Raw genomic sequence first — 20,291 nt, forward strand, 5'->3', positions numbered from 1 at the left:
GCTAACATAAGTGATGAACACCTCTCTCCTGCCACCCATTCCTTGTTTTGACCACCCAGTGGTTGATACTGTATTTCATAAGGGCTCTGGCTTGACGTCCAACCATGCATTCCCTTTCTCTTTGCAGGGCTTGGCTGTCTTTTCCTTGCTCCTCAACATCAGTCTCGTCATCCTGGCCAATGTAGACGCCACCAGCTTTTTTGCCATCGTTAATGAAACCTCCCCTATCTCCCATCTACACCACTGGATCTTTTTGCACAAGGCGGCCACTCCCCTCCTCTACCTGGAGCTCTTCTTCATCCTCTTATTTTCCTTCAAATTCTTCCTACGGCTGGCCATCTGCCCCAGCAAGAAGTTTCTCCTGAGTCCTCTGAACATGGTGGACTTCCTCTGCCTCCTCCCGGTCTTCATCGAACTCCTCTCATCCAAAGTTGAATACCTTATTGGCTGGCTTGGCCTCTTCCGAGTCGTCTACATCCTCAAGCTCCTGAAGGTCTTCCGCCTGGTGGAGACTCCTCTGATGCTGAGGATCCTGCCCAGCCTGGCCAAGGCGATCCTGAAGGAGGTCTTCCTCTTCGTGGTGGTTTTTGTCTTCCAGGTCTTCTTCTTCGGCTCCCTCTGCTACTACGCAGAGATGAGGGGGCCCGATAGCCACATGGACAAAATCACCTCTGGTCTTTGGTGGGCCTTGATCACCTTGACCACCATCGGGTACGGAGACATGTACCCAGTGACCAAATTTGGGCAAGTGGTGGGGGCCCTCACAGCCATCACAGGGGTCCTCTCCATCATCGTCCTGACGGCTGTCTTGATCGTCAAGCTCAAGGGCTTTTACGAAGCTGCGGTGGTCAAGGAGAAGAGGAAGAGAGCCAAGAGGCAGGCTGCCTGAAGGCCATTTGGCACAAGAAGACCTCTTCCATGGATCTTGGACCCTTCTTGAAGATGTCTCTTTGGCTAACAGAAGTGATGAACACCTCTCTCCTGCCACCCATTCCTTGTTTTGACCACCCAGTGGTTGATACCGTATCTACTTGTATCTAACGCTCAACTTTTTTGGCTAAATCCGGATGGACGGGGTGATCTCCCAAAAGCCAACACCTTCAAGTATCTTGGATTGATGATAACTTCAGATGGCAACCTTTTTGACTAAGTCACTACACAGGCTTGGATGAAATGACGTTGGGTTTCAGGTGATCGGTAGAACCTGAAATCAAAAATCTATCAAACTGTCATAAGGCCTGCCGCAATATATGGAGCTGAATGCTGGCCGGACGCAAAGGAAGCATGTTATGCAGATGAGAATGCTACGACTTACAGCTGGTGTCACATGTCTTGACCACATCCACAACAATGACATCCAAACAATTATTTTTAAAAAGCAATGACGTCCCGCAATGCTTTGGCATTGCTCAATTGTGGACAAACTACGAGAATCACACCTCAAATGGTATGCTCATACTCCCCGAGATGAAGATCAGCCCATTCGCAAGATTGAAGTCAACAACATATAATGGCAGTATTCGATGTCATGTAACCAACTCTAATAACAATAACAACAATAACAATAACAATAACAATAACAATAATAATAATTGCATTATTTATACCCTTGCCATCATATAGAATCCTAGAATCGTAGAGTTGGAAGAGACCTGGTGGGCCATCATCCAGTCCAACCCCATTCTGCCAAGAAGCAGGAAAATGGCATTCAAAGCACCTTCGACAGATGGCCATCAAGCCTCTGTTTCAAAGCCTCCAAAGAAGGAGCCTCCACCACACACTGCTGAACAGGACTCCCTCACAATCAGGAATTTCTTCCTCACGTTCAGGTGGAATCTCCTTTCTTTCTTGTAGTTTGAAGCCATGGCTCCATTGCGTTCTACTCTCCAGGGCAGCAGAAAGGAGGCCTGCTTCCTCCTCCCTAGGACTTCCTCTCACATACTTATACATGGTTATCATGTCTCCTCTCATCCTTCTCTTCTTCAGGCTAAACATGGCCAGCTCTTTAAGCCGCTCCTCATAGGACTTGTTCTCCAGAGCCTTGATCGTTTGAGTCGGCCTCCTCTGGACACATTCCAGCTTAGAGTCAACCTCTCCCTTCAGTTGTGGTGCCCACAATTGGACACAGTATGATTCCAGGTAACGTAGTCTGACCAAGGCAAATAGAATAAAGCATGGGGAGCATGACTTCCCTGGATCTAGGCGCTAGGACTCCTCTTGATGCAGCCCGAAATCCCATTGGCTTTTTTTTTGTCACTACATGACATTCCTGGCTCATGTTTAACTTATTGTCCATGAGAACTCCAAGATTGGGTTGTTGTAAGTTTTTTTTTGGTTGTATGGCCATGTTCCAGAAGCATTCTCTCCTGACGTTTTGCCTGTATCCGTGGCAGGCACCCACAGAGGTTGAGAGGCATGACCATGTTCCAGAAGCATTCTCTCCTGATGTTTCACCTGCATCTGTGGCAGGCACCCTCAGAGGTTGAGAGGTATGGCCATGTTCTAGAAGCATTCTCTTCTGACGTTTCACCTGCATCTGTGGCAAGCATCCTCAGAGGTTGAGAGGCATGGCCATGTTCCAGAAGCATTCTCTCCTGATGTTTCGCCTGCATCTGTGGCAGGCACCTTCAGAGGTTGAGAGGTATGGCCATGTTCTAGAAGCATTCTCTTCTGACGTTTCACCTGCATCTGTGGCAAGCATCCTCAGAGGTTGAGAGGCATGGCCATGTTCCAGAAGCATTCTCTCCTGATGTTTTGCCTGCATCTGTGGCAGGCACCCTCAGAGGTTGAGAGGTATGGCCATGTTCCAGAAGCATTCTCTCCTGATGTTTCGCCTGCATCTGTGGCAGGCACCCTCAGAGGTTGAGAGGTATGGCCATGTTCTAGAAGCATTATCTCCTGATGTTTCGCCTGCATCTATGGCAAGCATCCTCAGAGATTGAGAGGCATGGCCATGTTCCAGAAGCATTCTCTCCTCATGTTTCGCCTGCATCTATGGCAAGCATCTTCAGAGGTTGTGAAGTCTCACAACCTCTGAGGATGCTTGCCATAGATGCAGGTGAAACATCAGGAGAGAATGCTTCTAGAACTTGGCTATATACCTCTAGCAACCCAGTGATTCAAGCCATGAAAGCCTTCGACAATACATAGGAGTGTCTTTGTTAAAGGCTTGGTTAATGGAAGTGTGTCTGGATAGGAGCTTGTAAGGGCTCTGGCTTGACGTCCAACCATGCATTCCCTTTCTCTTTGCAGGGCTTGGCTGTCTTTTCCTTGCTCCTCAACATCGGTCTCGTCATCCTGGCCAATGTAGACACCACCTGCTTTTTTGCCATCGTTAATGAAACCTCCCCTGTCCCCCACCTGCACCAATGGACCTTTTTGCACAAGGCGGACACTCCCCTCCTCTACCTGGAGCTCTTCTTCATCCTCTTATTTTCCTGCAAATTCTTCCTCCGGCTGGCCATCTGCCCCAGCAAGAAGAAGTTCCTCCTGAGTCCTCTGAACGTGGTGGACTTCCTCTGCCTCCTCCCGGTCCTCATTGAACTCCTCTCATCAAAAGATAAGTATCTCATTGCATGGCTTGGTCTCTTCCGCATTGTCTACATCTTCAAGCTCCTGAAGGTCTTCCGCCTGGTGGAGACTCCTCTGATGCTGAGGATCCTGCCCAGCCTGGCCAAGGCAATCCTGAAGGAGGTCTTCCTCTTCGTGGTGGTTTTCACCTTCCAGGTCTTTTTCTTCGGCTCCTTCTGCTACTACGCAGAGATGGGGGAGCCCGGTGTCCAAATGTACAAAATCACCTATGGCCTTTGGTGGGCCTTGATCACCTTGACCACCATCGGGTACGGAGACGTGTACCCAGTGACCAAATTTGGGCAAGTGGTGGGGGCCCTCACAGCCATCACAGGGGTCCTCTCCCTCATTGTCCTGACGGTCGTCTTGATTGTCAAGCTCAAGGGCTTTTACGAAGCTGTGCTGGCCAAGGAGAAGAGGGCCAAGAGGCAGGCTGCCTGAAGGCCATTTGGCATAAGAAGACCTCTTCCATGGATCTTGGACCCTTCCTGAAGATGTCTCTTTGGCTAACAGAAGTGATGAACACCTCTCTCCTGCCACCCATTCCTTGTTTTGACCACCCAGTGGTTGATACCACATTTACTTGTATCTAACGCTCAACTTTTTTGGCTAAATCCGGATGGACGGGGTGATCTCCCAAAAGCCAACACCTTCAAGTATCTTGGATTGATGATAACTTCAGATGGCAACCTTTTTGACTAAGTGACAACACAGATTAACGTGGCTTGGATGCAGTGGCGTTGGGTTTCAGGTGATCGGTAGCAGGTGCCCAACCACCTGAAATCAAAAATCTATCGAACTGTCGTAAGGTCTGCCGCAAAATATGGAGCTGAATGCTGGCCGGACGCAAAGGAAGCATGTTATGCAGATGAGAATGCTATGACCTACAGCTGGCGTCACATGTCTTGACCACATCCACAACAATGACATCCAGCAATGCATTGGCATTGCTCCAATTGTGTTCAAACTATGAGAATCACACTTCAAATTGTATGCTCATACTTCTCGAGGTGAAGATCAGTCCATTCGCAAGATTGCAGCCAACAACATATAATGGCACTATTATTGTTATTGTTGTTGTTGTTGTTATTATTATTATTATTATTTGTAACCCTGCCATCACATAGAATCATAGAATCCTAGAATTGGAAGAGACCTCATGGGCCATCCAGTCCAACCCCATTCTACCAAGAAGCAGGAAAATCACATTCAAAGCACCCCCGACAGATGGCCATCCAGCCTCATAGAATCATAGAATCAAAGAGTTGGAAGAGACCTCATGGGCCATCCAGTCCAACCCCATTCTACCAAGAAGCAGGAAAATCACATTCAAAGCACCCCCGACAGATGGCCATCCAGCCTCTGTTTCAAAGCCTCCAAAGAAGGAGCCTCCACTACATTCCGAGGCAGAGAGTTCCACTGCTGAACAGCTCTCACAGTCAGGAAGTTCTTGTTAATGTCCAGGTGGGATCTCCTTTCTTGCAGTTTGAAGCCATGGCTCCATATATATTATATCAAGACAATAGTTGGCACAGCAGGACAAAATGCTGAGCTCCTGAACTTGCTGACTGAAAGGTTGCAGGTTCGAATCCAGAGAGCAGGGTGAGCTTCCTCTGTTAGCCCCAGCTTCTGAGTAAGTTTGAGTAAGTTTATTCGATGCTTAAACCATAGGTCTTTCACATACAAGCTGGAATGTGTCCAGAGGAGAGCGACTAAAATGATAAAAGGTCAGGAGAACAAGCCCTATGAGGAGCGGCTTAAGGAGCTGGGCATGTTTAGCCTGAAGAAGAGAAGGCTGAGAGGGGATATGATAGCCATGTATAAATATGTGAGAGGAAGCCACAGGGAGGAGGAGGGAGCAAGCTTGTTTTCTGCTTCCCTGGAGACTAGGACGCGAAACAATGGCTTCAAACTACAAGAGAGGAGATTCCATCTGAACATTAGGAAGAACTTCCTGACTGTGAGAGCCGTTCAGCAGTGGAACTCTCTGCCCCGGAGTGTGGTGGAGGCTCCTTCTTTGGAGGCTTTGAAACAGAGGCTGGATGGCCATCTGTCAGGGGTGGTTTGAATGCAATATTCCTGCTTCTTGGCAGAATGGGGTTGGACTGGATGATGGCCCAGGAGGTCTCTTCCAACTCTAGGATTATATGATTCTATGAAAAGCCCTTTGGTGTCAATCGGCCAGTCCTTCAGCTCTTCAGCAGTCCTAGTAATGTTGCCTACCTTTGTCATCCTTGGGCCCTCCTCAGGGTTTACCAACTGCCCCTGGTGCATTTTTTTCCAGAGGGAAAAATTTAGTCATTTTTGCTTGACTTTGTTTCCTCTCTAGTGCAAAAAGCCTCCTCTCCTCAGTCTCAGCAGACTCAACAGCCAGGTGTATCTTCTCAGTGGCTAGCGTTTGTCCATGTAGAGGTTATTATTATTATTATTATTATTATTATTATTATTATTATTACTTTATTTGTACCCCGCTAGCATCTCCTGAGGGATTCGATGCGGCTTACACAGGCCGAAGCCTCAGAACACAATACAACAATACAATACATAAAGCAAATTAAAAAAACAGTTAAGCAGAATAAACAATAAACAGTAACAATACAACGAGACACTATTAAAACTGGGCCGGCCATAGTAGTGGGTACAGGACTAAAAGTGCTGATGTGGCCGGAGGAATGTAGGATTATAAAATAAGTGCAGTGTGCGGTGTGCAGTGATCTTAGTTCTACTAAAGTGCTTCTAGGACTTAGTATTGGAGGTTCCTAATCTGGGAAGGCACATCGGAACAGCCAGGTTTTCAAATTCTTTCTGAAGACTGCCAGTGTAGGGGCCTGTCTAAGATCTTTTGGGAGGGCGTTCCAAAGTCGGGGGGCCACCACAGAAAAGGCCCTGTCTCGCGTCCCCACCAAGCGCGCTTGCGACGCAGGCAGGATCACAAGCAGGGCCTCTCCAGATGACTGAAGCGATCGTGTGGGTTCGTAGATGGAGATGCAGTCACATAGGTAGGCAGGTCCCAAACCGTTCAAGGCTTTGTAGGTAAGCACCTGCACCTTAAATTGGGCTCGGAATATGAACGGCAGCCAGTGGAGCTCCTTGAACAGGAGGGTTGACCTCTCTCTGTAAGGAGCCCCGGTTAACATCCTGGCTGCTGCCCGTTGGACCAGTTGGAATTTCCGAGCCATTTTCAAGGGCAGCCCTACGTAGAGCGCATTGCAGTAATCCAATCTAAAGGTGACCAAGGCATGGACCACCCCGGCCAGATCAGCCTTCGCGAGGTACGGTCGCAGCTGGCGCACAAGTCTTATAAGCTTTCTCCTTATAATTGTTTCTTGTATGAACCATTGCAAGAAAAGTTGGATGCACCAACACTTCCAAAGGCAGCTTAGGTGGCCTCCAAACAGCTTGCAGCTAAAGGCCCCAAAACTGTGCTCACTTTAAGACTGTGTTAACTACACCAGCACAACCTTCAGTAAAAGAGGGGAGGGATTCAAGGTCAGCAGTCTTCAGGTAAAATTGGAATTAAAATTTTAAAATAATCTCAAGGTAATTAAATATCAGCATCAGCTCCTCCACTCCTCCAGGCTTCATCCCCCCGAGGCAGTAAGAAGCCCAGCCCCAGTTTCTGCCAACCTAGCAGTTCGAAAACATGCAAGTGTGAGTAGATCAATAGGTACTGCTTCTACTGGAAGGTGAGGGGACTCCATGCAGTCGTGTCACTGGCCACACAACCTTGGAGGTGTCTGCGGCCAACGCCAGCTCTTCGGCTTAGAAATGGAGATGAGTCCCAGAGTCCCAGAGTTGGACACGACTGGACTTAATGTCAGGGGAAGCCTTTCCCTTTACCTATTCCGAAACTATTCCCCAATTATAATAAGCAGCAAGATTAGCTTTAGGTTCTTGTGGGTTTTTTCGGGCTACAGGGCCATGCTCTAGAGGCATTTCTCCTGACGTTTCGCCTGCATCTATGGCAAGCATCCTCAGAGGTAGTGAGGTCTGTTGGAAATAGGACAATGGGTTAATATATCTGTGGAATGGCTGGGATGGGGCAAGGAGCTCTTCTCTGCTGGAGCTAGGTGTGAATGTTTCAACTGACTACCTTCATTAGCATTTGAAGGCCTGCCTGAGCCTGGGAAAATCTTTTCTTGAGAGGTGTTAAGATGTGCCTGGTTGATTCCTCTCTGCTGTTTTGCTGTTGTAATTTTAGAGTTTTTTAATACTGGTAGCCAAATTTTGTTCATTTTCATGGTCTCTTGTCTTCACACCTAGCTCCAGCAGAGAAGAGCTCTTTGCCCCACCCCAGCCATTCCACAGATATATTAACCCATTGTCCTATTTCCAACAGACCTCACTACCTCTGAGGATGCTTGCCATAGATGCAGGCGAAACGTCAGGAGAAATGCCTCTAGAACATGGCCCTATTAGGGCTGGGTAACAACAGAAAAATTTGTTTCTAAACTCGTTCGTTTTTAGGGGGTCCATTGCGTTTCGTTTTTAAAAAGAATTCCGAATTTTTCTTTAAAAATTTTTCGTTATTTACGAAATTTCGTAAATTTAGAATTGATTCATTAATGGCGGACGCGATTGCGCAATACGCTAAAAAAACCCTCCAAATGGGACAGGGGGAACTAGGCCCTATAGCCCGAAAAAACCCACAAGAACCTAGTGATTCCAGCCATGAAAGCCTTCGACAATACAAAATTAGCTTTCTCTGCTTCTTCTGTCATTGGAACTTTTATTGATACAGCCAATTCCTCCTTTTCCCCAATAGAGGGCGCCTTTGGACAACAAAAGGAAGACCTGCATCCATGTCTCTCTCTCTCTGTTGAAGGCTGCAATTAAGAGCTTATCTACACAATACATTAAATAACTTCTTTTTTGCCCTCCTTTTCAGGCTAAATACCTAGTATCCAGTTTATTTTATTTCTCGTGTCAGGGCAGCCAGTCAATTATATTACATTTCTAACAGGACAAAGCAAACAAACAGAGAAAATACAAAATGTGTGAGTTTGGTGGTTGGTTAAATGTCCTTTGACCAGTATCTGGCCCCTTGGAGTGCCTCTGGTGTTGCCGCAAGGAGGTCCTCCCTGGTGCATCATGTGGCAGGGCTCAGGTTGCATTGCAGCAGGTGGTCTCTGGTTGGCTCTTCTCCACACTCACATGGCGTGGATTCCACATTGTGGCCCCATTTCTTGAGGTTGGCTTTGCATCTCGTGGTGCCAGAGCGCAGCCTGTTCAGCGCCTTACAAGTCGCCCAGTCCTCTGTGTGCCCAGGGGGGAGTCTCTCTTCTGGTATCAGTTCTGGGTTTGAGCCTGCCACTTTTGGATTCTCGCTTGCTGAGGTGTTCCAGCGAGTGTCTCTGTAGATCTTAGAACACTATGTCTGGATTTAAGTCGTTGACATGCTGGCTGATACCCAAACAGGGGATGAGCTGGAGATGTCTCTGCCTTGGTCCTTTCACTATTGGCTGCTCCTTCCTGGCGGATGTCAGGTGGTGCAATACCAGCTAAGCAGTAGCAAAAAGTGGGTGCTAGAAACAATATCATACGAAAGCTGACTGGCACAACCTGGGGATCACAACCAGATACAGTGAAGACATCTGCCCTTGCGCTCTGCTACTCCGCTGCTGAGTATGCATGCCCAGTGTGGAACACATCTCACCACGCTAACACAGTGGATGTGGCTCTTCATGAGACATGCCGCATTATCCTGGCGGATGTCAGTGGTTCGATACCGGCTAAACAGTGTAATTTCTCCAGTGGTGTAGGGCGCAGACACCCCGTGATAATGCGGCATGTCTCATTAAGAGCCACATCCACTGTGTTAGCGTAGTGAGATGTGTTCCACACTGGGCATGCATACTCAGCAGCGGAGTAGCAGAGCACAAGGGCAGATGTCTTCACTGTATCTGGTTGTGATCCCCAGGTTGTGCCAGTCAGCTTTTGTATGATATTGTTTCTAGCACCCACTTTTTGCTTGATGTTCAGGCAGTGCTTCTTGCAGGTCAGAGCACGGTCCAGAGTGACTCCTCCCAGGGATTTGGGTGCGCTGCAATGCTCCAGTGGGATTCCTTCCCAGGTAATAATCCTCAGAGCTCGGGATGCTTCTCTGTTCTTGAGATGAAAGGCACATGTCTGTGTGCCTTTCCAGTTGCATATTTTTTACTCAAAAATTTGTTGGAAAGTTTTCATGGGTTCCCAAGGCGTTACCATCGCTGTCACATTGAATGCTGCCGCGTGATTTATATGAGGATTATTCCAAGCTTTTCGAGGAAATGTCTAAATACTTAGTCATCTGGAAGCCCATGCGCTGCATCTAAATAAATCAGTATCTCGCTGGCTTCTCCGTGTGGGCCTCCTTTTATGGATATCAGAGGCAAGGGGAGATAAACCTGCACATCAAGCCACACATTCTTCTTTGACGAAGCCTCCCAAAATGTTATATGTTTTGGGGACTACAGCATCCGAAACCATACAGTTCTGAGAAACGTAGTCTGAATAGTGCAATATTCTTCCTCGGGTTGCCATCTTAACCCGTGCATTTAGGGAAAGTATCCCACAACAATGCCCATTGTGTATAACATCCTAGTAGATCACTCTTGTAGGTTTTGAAAAAAAATTGTTTGTACGACATTCAAAAATTCCCCTAAACTTAGTAGATGGGTGTAACATTCTGAAATTTGGTGGGCTAACAGTGGAAAAGATGTGATATGATTATAGCAAGTTTCATCATGATTGCTCTAAAAATGGGGGAGAAATGAGCCCCTGAAGTTTTCCCAGTTGCTCAATTACTTAACAGAAAAAGCAATGCAATTTCATCACAGTAACAAAATTTTCACCAATGATACTTTAGAAACATTTTAGGAATGAAATGCCAGTGCTCCCCAATTTTGTAATGACTTTTGAAACTTTTAAAAAATCCAGCGTTTCTCAACCTGGGGGTCGGGACCCCTGGAAGGGTCGCGAAAGGGTGTCAGAGAGGTCACCAAAGACCAGAAGAAAACACAGTAGTGTGGGAAGTTGGACTCAGTTCTATTGTTGGTGGCATTTAGAATGCTCTTTGATTGTAGGTGAACTATAAATCTCAGCAACTGCAACTCCTAAATGTCAAGGTCTATTTTACCCAAACTCCAGCAGTGTTCACATTTGGGCATATTGAGTATTTGTGCCAAGTTTGGTCCAGATCCATCATTGTTTGAGTCCACAGTGCTCTCTGGATGTAGGTGAACGACAACTCCAAAACTCAAGATCAATGCCCACCAGTATTTTCTGTTGGTCACGGGGGTTCTGTGTGCGAAGTGTGGGCCAGTTCCATCATTGGTGGACTTCAGAATGCTCTTTGGTTGTAGGTGAACTATAAATCCCAGCAACTGCAACTCCTAAATGTCAAGGTCTATTTCCCCCAATCTCCACCAGTGATCACATTTGGTCATATTGAGTATTCGTGCCAAGTTTGATCCAGATGCATCATTGTTTGTGCTCTCTGGATGTAGGTGAACTACAACTCCCAAACTCAAGGTCAATCCCCACCAAACCCTTCCAGGAGTTCTGTGTGCCAAGTTTGGTTCAATTCCATCATGGTTGGAGTTCAGAATGCTCTTTGATTGTAGGTTAACCATAAATCCCAGCAACTACGACTCCCAAATGACAAAATCAATCCAACCCCAACCCCATCAGTATTCAAATTTGGACATATTGAATATTTGTGCCAAATGTGGTCCAGTGAATGAAAAAGCATCCTGCATATCAGATGTTTACATTACAATTCACAGTTATGAAGCAGCAACGAAAATAACTTTATGGTTAACTGTTGTAACAGGTCGTGGGATCAGGAAGGTTGAGAACCACTGTAGTAATCGATCGCACATGCCTATGAGTTACCTCTGAGTTACTTCTAGTTGGGCAACATTTCATTCTCTGAATGGGTGCAACTACCCTGGAGAATGAATGGAGTCCAACCGTTGTGGCTGAGATGTTCCCTGATGATGAGGATGATGGGATTCAGAATCCTGGCTCTTTTTCTGTGCCTCAGATCTCTGGGCCTGCTTCTAGGTCTTTTTCTGAGGCTCCCACAGACAGTGGAGAGTCAACAACACAGCAGTTCTCAGAAGAAAAGAATTTTAACGAAGGAGATAGCGAACAGGTGGGGAGGCTTTTGCCTCCTTCCCACGCTGATACTTAAAGTGCAGAAAGCCTTGATAGTGACCTGACCCGGCAGACTCGTCTTGATTTGCGGGTTAGGCGGAGCTCTCGCCTGGCCGGCAGACAGGAAGCCAGCTTGGGCCAAGGTCATTGCAATGCTTTCATGTTGGTGAGAGCATAATGTTTAGGCCTGGGCGGTTTCGTTTCGTTAATTCGTAATTCGTTAATAATTCGTTAATTTTTCCAATTACAAAATGATAACGAACCATTCTGGAGCAATCATTAAAAAAAGAATTTTTAAACACGTTTTGTAAATGCTTCGTATTTCGTTATTGTATTCGTTTTGTTATTGTTCTGAGGTCGTTTCGTTATTATTTCCGCATGTCTGGGCCAGTTTTATGGTTTAATTAGTGAAAAAAAATTATAATATCACACCAACAGTCAAGAACAGAGGGAGAGGGAAGCTTCAGAAGTTTTTGGAGGTTTTTTAGCGTATTTCGCGGTCGCGTCCGCCATTAACGAATCGATTTGTTATTGTTTCGGAAATCGATTCGTTAATTTTTTACCATTTATGAAATTTCGTAAATATCGAACTTTTTAAAAGGAAAATTTTGTAATTATTTTAAATATCGAAACAACCCCCCCCCCCCCAAATACAAATCGATTTTAGAAACAAATTTTTGCGTTGTTACCCAGGCCTAGTATTTAGGCTTCTTCCAAACTAAAGAAAAGCGTCAGTTCAACGTAGCTTATTAGCCTGAAAGCTTCATGGATTACCTTGGCGGGCAAGCAGCACGCTTGGGATTTCTTGCATTGTGATTCTTGGGGCAATTGTCTTTGCTTGTACCTTGTTTTTACCTAAAGATCTTTGGAACTGTATTCTGCATTTTACCTGAATCTTTGGAACTTTGCAATGCTTATTCTTTATTTTGACTTCGATATTTTCCTCAATAAACTATAAAACTACAGCTCTTGTGTGGTGGTGTTTGGAAGCAAGGTGAAGGTTACACTGAGTTGCAACACCAACCAAGGCTCAATGCTATGGGATCCTGGCCATTGCAGTTTAGTGAGACTCTGAAAAACCTTGTAAAACTACAACTCCCAAGATGCCCTCGCATGTTCATTGCGGTTACATTGGTGTCAAAACTGCATTGCAGTTCATTGCAGATGAAATAAGGGGGAAACCTTGGTTCCAAAAGAGCTGGGAGGGCATTGCAGCTGTTCAAATAGGAAAAAATGTGTTAGTGGAAAAAGCAGAGGAGTCTGGGCAGGTTCCCGCCTCCAGCTACAACCGCTGCGTTGCAAGCCAGAGATGAGGCTCAGGGCCAAACGGCATTCGGTTATCTGCAAGGATCTGTCTGCACCTTCTCTGGATTGGGAGGTTTCGCAGTTTGCAAACATGACTTTGAGAAAGAGAGAGAGATTGCTGGGGTTGCATCATTGCTTTACAGCCTGTACTCCCTGTCATAGTCTGCAAAGCTACCTTGAGTCCCATTCCTGGGGAAAACGTGGGATATAAAGGAACGAAACGAAGACACAGGAGTATTCCTTGCAAAAAATAAAACCTTATGAAAATCATAGGGCTGCCATTAGTAGCAGTAGTAGTTCTTTTCTTTCTTCTTCTCCTTCTCTTTCTTCCTCGCCTTCATCTCCTCTTCCTTCTTCGTCTTCTATTCTTTCATCATTATTATATTTATTTCATCTTCTTCTCCTTCTCCTAATTCTTCCTCCTCTTAAGGTCGAACCCAGAACTCTCTGTTTTCAAGCTGATCTGGCCTGCAGCAGGGAGTTCCTCAGTTCTCTATTGTCCGCTTGGGCCAAGTTCCATGAAATGTGGCCACAGCAGAAGCTACAACCAAGAAACCTTCTTATTGCTTCACTTTCCTCCCCTCCCTAACATTGCAACAAATCCCCCAATAAAATATCCATTAATTGTAACTTTTCCTCTTCCTAGTGTTACTTTGTGTCTTTTATTGCCTCCAAACATTCCTCTGCATAAACCTTTCCTCTCCCAGATGGCTGCTGGCCTGCCCGGGATGCGATTTTCACATCCTGGGAGGCCGAAACTGCGCTCCTCTGAACCACGGATACGGAAACCCATTGGGCCCCGTATCTGCGAATCACCGGATCACTCCAAAATTATTGCCATTCTTCTCCTGGGAGAATTCTAATGGCTATCTCACTTTCGCTCCACTAACCCCTCCACCCGAGGAATAACCCTTTTTGCTTCCAAAAACTCAACATGGAGCCCAGCTGGCTCCCCAATGACACCACATCATTGCCACCATTTCGTTGATGCCCAGAGAGCCTGTCGATCCAGGTAACCTGTCGCAGTCACCCCTTTGGATCCCCAAGAGGTCATCTTGGTCCTTGATGAGAAGGGATCTGTAGTTTCCTCCATTTTCCAACGTGGACCTCAACCTCCAGCGCTGGCAGTCATTTCCATAAGGACATAATGGACTCCAGGGCACCTTTCCCAATTTGCCCCCGTGGATTTTACAACTTTTATCAACTTTTTCCAGCTTTTGAAGACTTTTGAAAACTTTTTGGATCTTCCTCCCCTCCCAAGCCCCATGGACTCCCCTTTTATGATTATGGAGTTTTATGATTTCAGAATTCTAGATTCTCTATGAACGGTGAGATGTGTCATTATGAATTTCTCTCTCCCCTTTCCCCATGTGTAGCTTATGAACCCCCATATTTGTGTCTGTGTATGAAATATAGAAAGCCACCTTTTCGTGACCCCAGCATGACAAACTCTTGGGAAATTCCTATTTCCTGAGATGAATTCCCCATTGACTTAAGAACTCCAACAAAGACTTATTGCATTAGAAAAACAATGGTGCCTCTTGGGTCTCGGAGCATGACCGCCCAGGAAGGCACCCCATGGTGACTTGATCACTCATCAACAATGGGACATCCTGCCTTCAGGGAAAATCTGGGTGCCCCATCCGCCTCAACCATTGTCTTTGCACCCTCCAGCTGATGACTCCAATCAATCAGTGTGAAGCTGGCAAGTGGGCGGGAAGCGGGAAGTTTGAATTTGACAGTTCTGTATTTCCTATAAAATGTACTCCTTTCAGCTCTGCCAATCATGTCGACTTTGGCAAGGGACTGCGGTTTGACATCCGTACCAGCTGGGACGAAATAAAGACAACTCGGTGGCTTTTCTTCAACTTGGTGAGACTTTGTATTGGGAAAAATCAGGAGAAAATATTGGGTGCTTCGTTCTGTCTCGCCAGGGCTACGGACTCTCGTTGGTGAGTCTGATTGGTCTTTGCCTCCTGGCAAAGACCCCTAAACTCTTGCTCGATATCACCCTTCTTCTTCTCCTTCTCCTTCTCCTCCTCCTTCTTCTTCTCCTCCTCCTTCCTCCACTCCTTCTTCCCTTTCTTCTCCTTCTCCTTCTTCTATTCTTTAATCATCATTCTATTTATCTTCTACTAATTCTTCCTCCTCCTCTTCTTCTCCTTCTTCCCTTTCTTCTTCTTCTTCTTCTTCTTCTTCTTCTTCTTCTTCTTCTTCTCCTTCCTCCCCTCCTTCTTCCCTTTCTTCTCCTTCTTCTCCTTCTATTCTTTAATCATCATCATTCTATTTATTTCATCTTCTACTCCTAATCCTTCTTCCTCCTCCTCTTCTCCTTCTTCCCCTTCTTCTTCTTCTTCTTCTCCTTCCTCCCCTCCTTCTTCCCTTTCTTCTCCTTCTTCTCCTTCTATTCTTTAATCATCATCATTCTATTTATTTCATCTTCTACTCCTAATCCTTCTTCCTCCTCTTCTTCTCCTTCTTCCCTTCTTCTTCTTCTTCTTCTTCTTCTTCTTCTTCTTCTTCTTCTTCTTCTCCTTCCTCCCCTCCTTCTTTCCTTTCTTCTCCTTCTCCTCCTTCTATCTTTAATCATCATCATTCTGTTTATTTCATCTTCTACTCCTAATCCTTCTTCCTCCTCTTCTTCTTCTCCTTCTTCTTCTTCTTCTTCTTCTTCTTCTTCTTCTTCTTCTCCTCCTCCTCCTCCTCCTCCTCCTCCTTCCTCCACTCCTTCTTCCCTTTCTTCTCCTTCTCCTCCTTCTATCTTTAATCATCATCATTCTATTTATTTCATCTTCTACTCCTAATTCTTCCCCCTTCTCCTCCTCTCCTTTCTGCTTCTTCTGCTTCTCCCTCCCCTTCTCCTTCTTCTATTCTTTCACCATCATTATTATGTGAATTTATTTCTTCTACTTCTTTTTCTTCTCTTAATTCTTCCTCCCCTTCTCCTTCTATTCTTTCATCATCACCTTCTTCTTCATCTCCTTCTCCTCTTTTTCTCTTTCTTCTTCTTCTATTCCTTCATCATCATCATCATTATATTTATTTATTTCATCTTCTCCTTCTTCTCTTCCTTCTCCTTCTATTCTTTCATCTCCTTCTTCTGTACTTGCACCTCCTGTTCCTCCTCTTTCTTCTCCTTCTCCTCCTCTTCCTTCGCCTTCGTCTACTCCTTCTATTCTTTCATCTCTTCCTCCTCCCCTTCTCCTGTTTCTTCTCCTCCTTCTCCTTCTGTTCTTGCATCTCCTTCTCTTTCTCCTTCTCCTTCTCCTACTCTTCCTTCTCCTTCGTCTACTCCTTCTATTTGTTCATCTCTTCCTCCTCCTTCTTCCTCCCCTTCTCCTCTTTTTTCTCCTCCTACTTCTCCTTCTGTTCTTGCATCTCCTCCTCTTTCTCCTTCTTCTTCTTTTCCTTCTCCTCCTTCTTCTTCCTCCTCCTCCAACTCCTTCTATTCTTGCATCACCTTCTCCTTCTCTTTCTCCTTCCCCTCCTCCTCCTCTTCCTTCTCCTTCGTCTACTCCTTCTACTTGTTCATCTCTTCCTCCTCCTCTTCCTTCTCCTCCTACTTCTTCTCCTTCTGTTCTTGCATCTCCTCCTCCTCTTTCTCTTTCTTCTTCTTTTTCTTCTCCTCCTCCTTCCTTCTCCTCCTTCTCCTCCTTCTATTCTTGCATCACCTTCTCCTTCTCTTTCTCCTTCTCTTTCTTCTTCTCTTATTTCTACTCCTTCTCTTTCATGTTCTATTTATAAATAACACCTTTATCTCTTTGACTGAGATACAATGCAGCTCTTCACATCCAAAAATGCCATTTAAAACCTACTACATACAAATATTGAAATCGAACCATACAAACCACTTAAAATACTATACAATTCCCTTTGGTCAAGTAAGTCATCTCACAGGTGCCTACAAACACATAGACAGCAGAGAGGTGCGTGTTCACTGTGGAATGAATGCAGTTGGGCCCCACTTGAGCCTCCCTGGAATGATGGGAGATGCAGTTCCAGAAGGTCAAGCTGCCTTCCCAAATGACAGCGGTCCAAGTGGCACTGATGCGCATCAACTTGCCAGTGCAGATGTGGCCTGGGATGCTGCAAGCCATGGCGTCTGCCTCCCCTTCCTCCCTGTTTCTGCCTCTGTAGTATTTTAATCAGCGGAAACAGCTCCCGGGAGGAAGTGGAGGGCGAGGAGGGGGGTCGGGGCAAACACAACCCACCACGGTTTCCTGTTATTGCGGCTTCTCCGGCCGAGCCATGACATCAGTGTTGCCGCGGCCTCCTTCCCAGGAAGATGACGAGGAGGCAAGGTTGCGTCCCTATAAGGCAGCAGCAGCCAAGGAGGAAGAAGAAAGGCCCGAGACCAAGACTTTGGGGTTTCCATCCAAACGTTGCACGCCAAAACCTGAACAGGAAATTGCCCAAGTGGGCAGAGGTTGGGCATCGGGGACAGGAGAACGTTCTGGTGGGAAATCATGAGCCAAACCTGCAAAGAGCAGCTCCCACCCCTTGCAGGGAAAGAAGAGATGGCTTCCCTTTCCCTGCAATCTCTGCCACTCTAGAATGAACATAAGTCAGCCCTGCACAATTATCCAGGAACTAGCTGTCCCCTGCCACATGTTGCTGTGGCCCAGACTGGTGATCTGGAAAATAAAGTAATGTGAAAGTGTTGGTTCCTCAACCACATTCCAAGATGGAATTGCACTACCTTGCAATGAAGAATTCCTCTACATCCCAATGAGGAATTCCACTCTATTCCAAGGAGGAACTCCACTACATTGCAATGAGGAATTCCTCTACATCCCAATGAGGAATTCTGCTACATTGCAATGAAGAACTCCATTACATTTCAGTGACGAACTCCACTACATTTCAAAGAGGAATTCCATAACACTTCAGTGAGGAATTCCACTGGACTCCAGTCCATTCCAAGGAGGAACTCCACTACATTTCAATGACAAACTCCACTGCATCTCAAGGAGGAATTCCGCTACATTCCAGCAAGGAATTCCACTCCATTCCAAGGAGGAATCCCACAACATCCCAATGAAGAATTCCACTATACTCCAATGAGGAACTCCACTACATTCCAATGAGGAACTCTACAACATACCAAGGAGGAACTCCACACCATTCCAAGGAGGAACTCCACTACATTTCAATGACAAACTCCACTACATTCAAGAAGGAATTCCACAGCATTTCAATGAGGAATCCCTCTCCATCCCAAGGAGGAATACTGCTACATTCCAAGGAGGAATTCCACTACCTTCCAAGAAAGGACTCCATTACATTTTAGTGTTGGACTCAACTACATTCCAATGAGGAATTCCATAACATTTCAGTGAGAAATTCCACTGGACTCCAGTCTATTCCAGGGAGGAATCCCACTACATTCCAAGGAGGAATCCCACGATATCCCAATGAGGAATCCCACAACATTCTAATGAGAAATCCCACAACATCCCAATGAGGAATTCCATTGCATTCCAAGCAAGAACCCCACCACATTTCAATAACAAACTCAACTACATTCCAAGGAGGAATCCTACAACCTCCCAATGAAAAATTCCACTACACTCCAATGAGGAATTCAACCATATTCCAATGAGGAATCCCACAACATCACAATGAAGAATTCCACTACACTCCAATGAGAAATTCAACCACATTCTAATGAGGAATCCCACAATATTCCAATGAGGAATCCCACAACATCAAAAAGTTAAACATGAGCCAACAATGTGATGTGGCGGCAAAAAAAGCCAATGGGATTTTGGCCTGCATCAAGAGGAGTCTAGTGTCTAGATCCAGGGAAGTCATGCTCCCCATGCTCTATTCCGCTTTGGTTAGACCACTTTACCTGGAATATTGTGTCCAATTCTGGGCACCACAATTGAAGAGAGATATTGACTCTAAGCTGGAATGTGTCCAGAGGAGGGCGACTCAAATGATCAAGGGTCTGGAGAACAAGCCCTATGAGGAGTGGCTTAAGGAGCTGGGCATGTTTAGCCTGAAGAAGAGAAGGATGAGAGGAGATATGAGAGCCGTGTATAAATACGTGAGAGGAAGCCACCGGGAGAAGGAGGGAGCAAGCTTGTTTTCTGCTTCCCTGGGGACTAGGACGCAATGGAACAATGGCTTCAAACTACAGGAAAGGAGATTCCACCTGAACATGAGGAAGAACTTCCTGACTGTGAGAGCCATTCAGCAGTGGAACTCTCTGCCCTGGAGTGTGGTGGAGGCTCCTTCTTTGGAAGCTTTTAAACAGAGGCTGGATGGCCATCTGTCAGGGGTGATTTGAATGCAATATTCCTGCTTCTTGGCAGAATGGGGTTGGACTGGATGGTCCATGAGGTCTCTTCCAACTCCTTGATTCTAGGATTCTATGAAGAATTCCACTACAGTCCAATGAGAAATTCAACCACATTCTAATGAGGAATCCCACAATATTCCAATGAGGAACCCCACAACATCTCAATAAAGGATTCCACTGCATTCCAAGGAGGAATTCAACTGCATTCCAACGAGGAACTCTCCAACATTCCAATGAGGAACTCTACTACATCCCAAAGAGGAATCAATCCCACTACATTCCAAGGAGGAAGGAACTCTACCACATCCTTGGCCAAGGGTGATGGTGGTCTGCAGGGTGGCTTCCCATCGATGCCGATCTCCATTTCCCAGAGTCCTGGAGAATCTCTCCGGCAGCGGCGAGTGCCAGGCCTGGTCCTGTGCCAGCTTATCGCTCGCCTTGATTGCGGCCTAATCTAAAGCAAACACAGAGCGGTTGGAATGGAACCGAAGGAGAGTCAACAAAGCCAGGATCGTAACGGGTTGTGATTCTGGCCCTCCGCTCTGTTGTTTGTCCTCGACCGCAGCCAAACAGAGGCGGAAAAGAAGAAGAAAGGAAAGATAAACAAGCCGCCATTCGCTCTCTCCTTCAGTCCTTGCTTATGGACGGGACTTGAGTTATGTACTAGCTTGGGTACCTGGCGATGCATGGGTTATTTGAAAAAGGCATTGTTTGTTTTCGGATTTGCGGTAATCTCAGTTTGGTAATTTGTAATGCTATTTTTGAAGAGAAAAGCCAGTCTTTCCTTTTCTTGTTTATGAGTGCTCCCATTAGAAAATGCATAAGGATGTGGGTGAACTACAATTCCCAAAAATCGTGGGCCCATCACACCAAATACTGCCAGTATTCAAAGTTGGCCATGTTGGATCTTTATGCCAGGTTTGGTCCAGATCCATCATCACCTGGGTTCATTGCTCTCTGGATGTGGGTG

At 46.0% G+C, this 20,291-nt stretch overlaps 3 protein-coding genes across 3 annotated transcripts in view; all 3 read left to right on the forward strand.

The window, feature by feature from the left end:
• Positions 1–13: 13 nt before the first annotated feature.
• On the forward strand, positions 14–3,330 carry LOC132762823 (voltage-gated potassium channel KCNC1-like). Its single transcript, XM_067471493.1, has 2 exons — positions 14–2,139; positions 3,253–3,330. Exon 1 carries the CDS (start codon positions 14–16, stop codon positions 887–889), a length of 876 nt encoding a protein of 291 aa, XP_067327594.1. The 3' UTR covers positions 890–2,139; positions 3,253–3,330.
• On the forward strand, positions 3,178–5,247 carry LOC132762824 (voltage-gated potassium channel KCNC1-like; the record flags this gene model as incomplete). Its single annotated transcript, XM_060755997.2, has 1 exon — positions 3,178–5,247. A coding segment is annotated over one exon (834 nt), but the record flags the coding sequence as incomplete, so codon positions are not given.
• A 12,015-nt stretch (positions 5,248–17,262) lies between these two features.
• LOC137097644 (guanine nucleotide exchange factor subunit RIC1-like) overlaps positions 17,263–20,291 on the forward strand; it is a gene marked incomplete at its 3' end in the record, with an annotated part of 13,486 nt that continues 10,457 nt past the window's right edge. The window contains exon 1 of the mRNA XM_067471712.1: positions 17,263–17,440. Within this exon, the coding sequence (XP_067327813.1) occupies positions 17,263–17,440 (178 nt within the window). The remainder of the gene's footprint in view (positions 17,441–20,291) is intronic.

The sequence above is a fragment of the Anolis sagrei genome, chromosome 10 (genome assembly GCF_037176765.1).
Source record: "Anolis sagrei isolate rAnoSag1 chromosome 10, rAnoSag1.mat, whole genome shotgun sequence".
NCBI classification, from domain to species: domain Eukaryota; kingdom Metazoa; phylum Chordata; class Lepidosauria; order Squamata; family Dactyloidae; genus Anolis; species Anolis sagrei.

Excerpts from the sequence above, each read along its gene's own strand:
- LOC132762823 (XM_067471493.1), top strand. The coding sequence starts at position 14 with ATGAACACCTCTCTCCTGCCACCCATTCCTTGTTTTGACCACCCAGTG.